General features: G+C 36.2%; 1 protein-coding gene and 1 pseudogene across 1 annotated transcript; both read right to left on the bottom strand.

The window, feature by feature from the left end:
- Positions 1 to 1,806: 1,806 nt before the first annotated feature.
- Positions 1,807 to 3,372, bottom strand: LOC120125073. Its single transcript, XM_039143570.1, has 8 exons — positions 3,331 to 3,372; positions 3,197 to 3,230; positions 2,853 to 3,076; positions 2,552 to 2,641; positions 2,388 to 2,453; positions 2,205 to 2,296; positions 2,076 to 2,123; positions 1,807 to 1,983 (listed from the first exon to the last, which is right to left on the bottom strand). Exons 1-8 carry the CDS (start codon positions 3,370 to 3,372, stop codon positions 1,866 to 1,868), a joined length of 714 nt encoding a protein of 237 aa, XP_038999501.1. The 3' UTR covers positions 1,807 to 1,865.
- A 3,197-nt stretch (positions 3,373 to 6,569) lies between these two features.
- Positions 6,570 to 8,193, bottom strand: LOC120125074 (annotated as a pseudogene).
- Between the last annotated feature and the right edge of the window lie 476 nt (positions 8,194 to 8,669).

Consider the following 8,669-nt stretch of genomic DNA (forward strand, 5'->3'; position numbering starts at 1 on the left):
GAGGACTACCCATATCCGGCCCTGCCCTAGGTTGATACCTAGGTGGACATTCTGTAAAAATAATTACGCCAATCCAAAATTTATAAAAAAATAATATTTATTTTATCATTGACATTACTGAATAAGTTATGCTGTTTGATTTTTGAAGTTTTTTTTTTTTTTTGAATAAAAAGAGAAGACAAAAATACTACATGGCAGCAGTTAAAGTATCATCATGGAAGGCAGCGTTGCACTCCTCTGGAGGACCGTGGAATACAACATACTCATGTGGAAGAGTCCACGCCAGGTGAGCCAAGGTATCCACTACTCTGTTGCACTCCCTGGGGACATGACGAAGCGAAATAGACCAATCGCGTTGCAGAAATTCATGGACGCGCGGGATTAACGACGAAACACCCCTTGAAGCTTCTCTCTTGATAAGCAAAGTATCGTATCTTTGCTGTCCGATTCCACTAAAATCCTCCGCAAACCTTTATCCCAAGCTAGACGCAGCCCCTCGTAAAGACCCAGAGTTTCCGCGTCGAGAACCCCCCAACCATGAACCGGCTGAATCTCTTATAATCCTGCCACAGGAAGTGAACCCAGAGCACCATCCGTATTCAGCTTGTAAACACCATCAGGAGGCAGTTCCCAAGTCATATTCTTGTCAACACGAACACAAGATTGGGCCTTTGAATCATACAACCACACACAACTAGACATATAATCATCCTATTTGAAATTTTGTGGTCTAATAGTATTATGGCTTTTGAAATTGTAAAAAAAATATTTTAGTTTTTTAAACTTTAAATGTTTGCTAAATTGAACTAAATGATAAAATATAATTTTTTATTAAATTAATATCATTTAGTTTATTATTTTGTTAATATTGATATCAATTAGTTTATCTTTTATTTAAAACTAAAAATTTAAAAATATATTTAAATGATAAAAATATTAAAATGTATACGTATATGAAATGGTTATGTGAAAAATAAGAAAAGAAAATATGTTTATAAATGATGAATATTTTAGGAATCATTAAAATTTTTAGAACCGCCACTGAAACTTAACGTTTATATAATTTGTATACAAATTATAAGTTTTGATGTTTGTGACGGACAACATCGTTGTAAGAGTGATAGTGAAACTATTCAAATACAATAAATGATTACTTAAGCGACCGTATAAAATTTAAAATTTATCCGATTCAACTTTATAAATGTTTATTCGTATATTTGATTTAAAAAAATAAATAAGCTATAGTTTTTTTTATAGAAATTGTTTTAAATTGAGATATCTTTGTTTATATTATTTTAAAATTTTTGAATTATTTTGATAATCGATTTTTGTGATCGAATGTGGCCTTTGCAAATCTAGATCAGACTGAGGAGAACAACCGAAGCGAGGATGCGGATTGGAAACAAAACATTTGATACCACGTTAAAACTACGGTGGCCGGAGAACTGAAATCACGGAAGATGAACGGAATAGCAAGAGAATAAAGAAATGTGCCACCTGATGAAAATCTCATTAACAAACAAATTGGATTCAATAGTTGTTTGGCACCAGGCCCAGTACAGTGTTTCATATCCCAAATACTGATAACTAACCAACAAAACCAATAACAACCCACCAACAAATTGTAACTAACCACCAACAGATTCCTAACAAGAACCCAACGGCTCACAAATCTCAGCCTTCTATTTACTCTTAACATATGTGAGTCTGAGAGCGGACAATGAGCCAGGGTTTAAGGATATGTATCTTGTGTATTTACCATGTCGACAATGGTTTCTATACAAACTCGATTATGTCGGTATAAATTGTTACCGGCTTCGTGATAATGGACGGCGTCCCCGGGTTTCGACCACCGATCCCTCTTTTCACGTCCTTTTCCGAAACGATTCGGGGGATGTCCACCACATAGCAAAATCCTTGAGTTTAATCATCAAAGCAAAGATGCCATAGCATGGGATGTGCATCAGTCCTACTCCCATATACCTGTTTCAATCGTACATAGCAACGGATATGGTAGCACGTTAGCGGGACGTACGAACGAGTTAAATGCAGTACCAAGATGATCGAATGCGTACCATAAAGGAGCATATGACGACGATAAGTCAAGGAATGGATATGGCCACCTGCAAGAGATGGTGCCACAATGTGAGAACAGAGCCTTTCACAAAAGAGAGCTAAACGGTGAGATGGTAATATGAGATTACCAGAGGTTAATACAAGCATGGATGATCCATTGGAAGACGACGAATGTGCCTGTCCATAAAACAAAGTATCCGATTCGGAAGAACGGGAACGGCTGCAAGTAAACGCTGAAATCAGCTTTGTAAATGATCAGAAGATACTGTAAATGAGATGCTACGTAGATGATCAGCAAAAGGAAACTTTACCATGCAATTCAATATTGTGTCACCAACAAGAAAAACGACATTGACCGAGTGCATACAGACGAGCAGCTGCAGTTGACATGTGTACATAAATCCCAGATACAAGGATGTCATACAAAAAAGGAAGAAAATCTCAGGGAAACTAGAGTTCGCAGTCTCGTACTTACGAAATTCAGACTGTAATCTTTGGCCGTCAGGAGCGGAAAAAGAATGAGCCAAAACACCGAATCAGTGAGTATTACAGCACCTGCAGAAGTCTATCGGTTGACACCGAAATGACGAAAATCAGGAGAAAGTCACAGAAGAGCATTATTCAAGGTAAAACAATAATCATACAGTCAATCCACCCAGAATTTCAAAAACTCTGCTTGACCAGGGCATCATATTCATTAGGCCAATCACAATGACTTCATCTATGTATCTAAACTATATAATAATTACTACAGAAGCAATTCTAGGAGGACATACCTGATACATGATTTGAAAGGCATAAGTCCATGCACCTGCTCTGGGAGGATAATAAGGTGATCGGTACGTATCAAAATGTTTGGACCGGTTGGACGCAATTGCGGTTTCTCCAACAATGGGAGGCGTGTAGGTGCCTTCAAAATCTGAACTTATATGATCAGTCCTATCACCACCGACATTTCCTAAGTGCTTTGACATCCATAAATGGAAATTGCAGATCCAAACTACAATTGTAGCGCATACATCAACAAGTTATTAAAGGACATTCTTGCAACTTGAAATCGAGGGAGCATCATACTTCGAAACGATCAATAGAGATGATGAAAACGGAACAAGAGACATACCCCAAAGTATATTGTGACCAAAGTAAATGTCCACCTGTTCAGGAACAAAAACACATCTGTTATACTGAAAAAGATCGGCAACAACAATGATCAACGAGAAAGCTCATGATAAGGTGTAGAGATTCATTACTCACGAGTATAAAAGTAAAATATGCCGGTTCCATCGACGGCGACATTGGCTAGAAGCAAGGCCAAGAGCATGAAGAAAGCAAACAGTCTAAAACAAAGTAGCCAAGCAGGGTTAATGCTTCTGAGACATGTATTCCAAGCTTCATCTTCATAAAATCCCAGGAGCTTCTTTATTATTATCTCCATCTTCTGATCTTTTCCTACCTTCAAATTTCCAGATTATAACAGCTGACACAACCATAGTGGTGAAGATGAACAATGCACAAAGTGTGAACCTCCAATTCAACCAGTAACTCACGGTGGCCGTATCGGCCGCCATGACCGGCTGCCAAGTATGTGTCGATGATCCTGATAAGAAACTCAAGAGATTAATCTTACTCGCTCCATTGGTTATCATAGTTTCTTTATGAACAAATGAAAATCAACTTAACTAAACACAACATGAAAGCTCAAAAAAGGGTAATCCTAAAAAATCAAATAACAATATCTTCAAGAACGAAAAAGCAAAGAAAATTCAGGAAAATGTGAAAGGAAAACTGTAGGCAGAGGCAGAGGAAGGAATACTAAAACTAAAAACAACATGAAAAATGAAAGAAAATAAAGGAAACAGAGAAGAGATTCCTTACTTTAGAGGGGTTACTGCCATAAAGCTTTGATGAGATTAAAAATGGGAGAAAGAAGGTCGATATCAATGAAAAAGAAAGATGGGGTATTAAGTCGCTTACAATTTACGAATAAGAATGGTGAGGAATGAATTTATCGGACAAGTAAGTACACGTTCATATATGGGAATATGCTTTGCTTCTTCTTTGTATCGTACAGTAAGAGAGACAAAGCAAAAGTAAAGCAAAGCAAAGCACATTAGAATTTACCTTGTGAGGAGGGACTTGCTAGTTAATGAAGATGGCAGGTAGTTGGTTGCTTGTATTTTCCTTTCTTTTTCCTGGAAAATATTCAAATCCAATAGATTTTTTCCCCATTTAAGAATCTTTTGATATCCTTTATACGTTTTTAAGATTAATTATATTTTTAATTTACTTTAATTTTTTTAACTTTTCGATCGGTGACTGATGCAAGTATTGTCTAGGATAGGTACGTGTCTATTATGAAATTCGAATTTCTTCATGTTGTTGTCCATTTTACTAATAGTGTTCATCCTACATTTTATTTATATCAATCTCGTACAAACAATTTATGTTATTATATGTGTTCAACTCTAAAAAGAATGTATTTTTATATCTCATACAAAAAATTCATAAAACAATATAAAAACGTATCACCTTATGTATAATTATATTAAATTTAAAAAATTATAAATTTTTAAAAATACATATTTGATAATATGCATCGTAATTGAAAATTCAAGATCAAATTAAATAGAAAACTCTCCAAACACCAAATTAAAAACAAGATATAATTTTGGAGACTAAAATGTCATTTATTTATTTTTATTTTGTTTAGGATTTATTTTAATTCATTTTAGTTTTATTTTCAAGGTCTTAATTAAGTCATTGTAATTTGATATTTTGTTATTCATACACCCATAACTACACCAAAATTTAGCCTCTTTGTTATTATAATTTTTTTATATTCTATTTAACACTGATAATCTCTTTTATCAAATGAAAAAACTGATACTTTATTTTCTTCAATAAACATGATAAAAATTTACTTATATAAAGTTATTTTACATTTTCATTATTAATTTAGGGTAAAGTATAGTAATGGTCATTGAACTTTTCTAAAGCTTTCATTTAGGTCCCCCAACTTTTAAAACTTACAATACAGTCCTCCAACATTTAGTCTATTTGCATATGGTCCCCGATGTAACCGACCGTTTGACGCCGTTACACTGCCGTTAGTACCTTTGCGATATGACCTGTATCTAACATTACACCTTGAATCTTTGATGGTCCGATAGTCTCTTGGTCGAGTCTTCTCTCAATGGACCCTTATTCAAGTTACACCTCCATATAATTCAAAGTTAGATTAGAATTTCCCATGTATCCCGACTGAAAAGTTACGCTAGAAATGAGAAGAGAGAAGCAAAAAAGGAAATTTGAGATCGAAAAAGAATTTGGGGTTTAAAATGAAATTGATGATTGTGTTGTAAGTTTTAAAAGTTGGGGGACCTAAATGCAAGCGCCTGAAAAGTTCAATGATCATATTGCAAACGTACTAACGACAGTGTAACGGCGTCAAACGACCGGTCATGTCGGGACCATATTACAACGGACTAAATGTTAGAGGACTATATTGCAAGTTTTAAAAGTTGAGGGACCTAAATGAAAGCTTTAGAAAAGTTCAATGACCATTAAATATTTTACCCTTGAATTTATTGTTCATTTAAAATATATACATTTTTTCTTCTTCTTTGGAGTATGAAATAATATAGTAATAAATAGAACAATAAACATTAGCGTTTATCATACTTTGCTTCAGAAAAGGAAACAAAAGGCCAAAAGCGGTGATTTAATAGAACCATAAATGGCAATGTGTACTTTCCCGATGTGGGAAAACAAGTAAAATTAAGTTTTACATATTTGATGCAATTCAGACAATAAATTCTGGACATAAGTCTACAGGCTGTGCAATACTGGGAGTTTGAGAATTGAAACCAAATGAAGAGGATGACAAATACATGTCCAATTTCCCCATTCTCATTTTCAGACATCTCTTATTCTTCCCAGCCTGTAAATTGTGGTGAAAAATAAATAAATTTTCAATTGCAGCTCAGCTGATAGAGTTAAGGTGCCTTGTCTCGTAATGGCCAGGAGAAATTTCCTTGGATTTGATTGAAATAATACAGCTGGAAATGATTATGAAAATTTTCATGGTAATCTTTGGATTCATCTTAGGCGTTCTTGTAGATTTTCTTATCAGATTTGCATCTAATTTTCTGACAAAATTGCAGATTTGCATGAATAGAATGTTTCATTGATTTAGTTTCATGAAACTCTGATTGCCTTCAGGATTTTGTTTCATATTGGCATAGCCGAGGCAAGAACATACATGTCTCGCCCACGATTTCTCCGGCGAATAACACCGAAGAACCTCGGGTTTCATAGCAAAAGATTCGAAGAATCCTAACCCTGGGTGTTTTATTTTCGATACATGTTGTACAAATTGAATCCTGGTGTTTGATAAAAAACTGACTATCTGGGATTCTAACACTTTCATGATAATTAGTACACACCGAAATGAAGACACCGAGTTCTTGTACTCTTCCTGCTAGCCGTCGGTGTTAATCCGGAATTTCTATGCGGGAAATCTCCTCCTTTATGTGACTTCCGGTAGGACTCAGGAAACACCTTGACAGTGACGATTCCTTGAATTTAACAAGTAAAGCAAAGGCGCAATAGCACGGTAAGTGCATCGTTCCGACTGCAAGGTACCTGTTCGGTCCGACATAGCAATGGATACGGTTAGCAACATACACAGAGAATGTCGTGCGTATGTGTAGCATAATGAAGATTAAAACGTGTACCAAAACGGAGCATAAAACGGTGTCAAGTCGAGGAACGGATATGGCCACCTGCAAAGAGACGGATGCCACAGTATGAGAGTAAAGACTTTAACCAAATAGAAACAGTAAAATCCGTAAAACAGACGTGGAACTATACCAAGGTTATAATAAGAATGCACAAGCACTGGAATATAACGAAGATGCTGGTCCATAAGAAAAATATGCAATTCGAAAAAAGGGGAACCGCTGCAGGGAAAATAAGGTACAATTAGCTTCGTGATTTCGTCGAAAGAGGCTCGAAATGAGATGTAATGAGTACTAAACAGAAGCAAAACTCACAAAGCAATTCAAAACGGTCACAGAGTAGGAAACAGCATTGACAGAGTGCATGCAGACAATAAGATCTGCAGTTAAAATTGTTTCAATCATATGCACAGCAACACAAGTTCCGAATAAAATTCTAGTTTGCGGTGTTGGCTTACTTACCAAATCCACACCGTATGGTATGGACCTCAGATACGGAAAAAAGAATGATCCAAACTAATCAGTGAGCATTGACGCACCCACAGAAGCCTATTCAAAGACAGCAAATAATTAAAAACCAGGTGAAAAGGCAGGCAAGACAATGTGCAGGTATTTTACACAACATTTTGGAACTGATTAGAAGAAACATACTTGATACATAATTTGGAAGGCATAAATCCATCCACCAGCTATTTTGCTGTCTTTCGAATGGCCGGACTCATTGGTGCCTTGCTCAGTATCTAAACTTTCACCATCGACGCTATCACGACAAGCTTGTGCCCAGTGTTTTGACATCCGTATATGGAGATTACACATCCAAGCTACAATCAAAACAGAGAATATCAGCAATCGAAAAACGACGAGTACCGTTGTTCGAAAGGAACATATGAGATGATAAAAATGGTACAAGAGACATACCATAAAGTATGTTGTGACCAAAGTAAATGTCCACCTGTTCAGGAACATAAGAGAATAATCATCAGCTAAGTCCACAATGATAGACAAGAATCAATGCAGTTGCAGATATATAAGCTGTATATATATTATCACTCACTGAGTATAAAAGAAATATGCTCATTCCGTCGATGAAGACATTGATCACGCAATGTTAACAGCGTAATGAAAGCGAACATTCGAAAACCGAGCAGCCAAGCAGGATGAATGCTCTAAGACATGTATTCCAAGCTTCCTCCTCGTATACCACACCTGGAGCTACCTTACGATTATTTCGACCCCGAGGATTCGATTTTCGACCGCCTTCGAATTTCGAAATTAAATTGCGGCCACGACCAAGTAGACAAGATGAAAGTGCACAAACAAAGAACCTCCAATTCAACCAGTAACTTGAGGTGGCTGTAATTTCGGACCCGGCCGTCATGATTGGCTGCCAAATATGAGTCGAAGATCCTGTCGAGAAAACTCATTAAATTTGTCCTACTTGTCATAACTTTGTCAAAGAAATTAGATAAAAAAAATCAACAAAACATCTTTGTCACATGTATAATATCAAACTCTAGACAAATGTTGTAGAATTTTGCAAGGAACTGTGAAGGGATAGCAGAAAAAAGAAAGAAAAGACCTGACAAAACGCTTATAATTTACCTTGTCTGGAGGGAATTACTTTATCAAGTCGGCTGGGGCAGGGAGGCCGCTGCAGGGCACACGATCGGTGTGCCAACGAAGGGAAGCGCCAGTAACGGCCGTCCTTGGAACTTTCAGAATTCCTTCAAATTCCGCAGAATGGCAACGATAATGATAATGAACAATGTGTCAATAACAACGATAATGGCAATAAAATAACAATGGTAACGAACAATGACAATGATACAGCAATGATAATAGCAATAGAAATGA

This window comes from Hibiscus syriacus, unplaced genomic scaffold (assembly GCF_006381635.1).
Source record: "Hibiscus syriacus cultivar Baekdansim isolate YM2019G1 unplaced genomic scaffold, ASM638163v2 tig00110429_pilon, whole genome shotgun sequence".
In the NCBI taxonomy this organism is placed as follows: domain Eukaryota; kingdom Viridiplantae; phylum Streptophyta; class Magnoliopsida; order Malvales; family Malvaceae; genus Hibiscus; species Hibiscus syriacus.

What these genes read in the sequence shown, in the direction of transcription:
- LOC120125073 (XM_039143570.1), bottom strand. Translation starts at nt 3,372, where the DNA reads ATGTCGCCGTCGATGGAACCGGCATATTTTACTTTTATACTC. An exon ending in CCTTTCAAATCATGTATCAG is followed by an intron (nt 2,642 to 2,852) that starts GTATGTCCTCCT and finishes GTCAACCGATAG; the next exon opens with ACTTCTGCAGGTGCTGTAAT. An exon ending in AAGATTACAGTCTGAATTTC is followed by an intron (nt 2,454 to 2,551) that starts GTAAGTACGAGA and finishes TGTCAACTGCAG; the next exon opens with CTGCTCGTCTGTATGCACTC.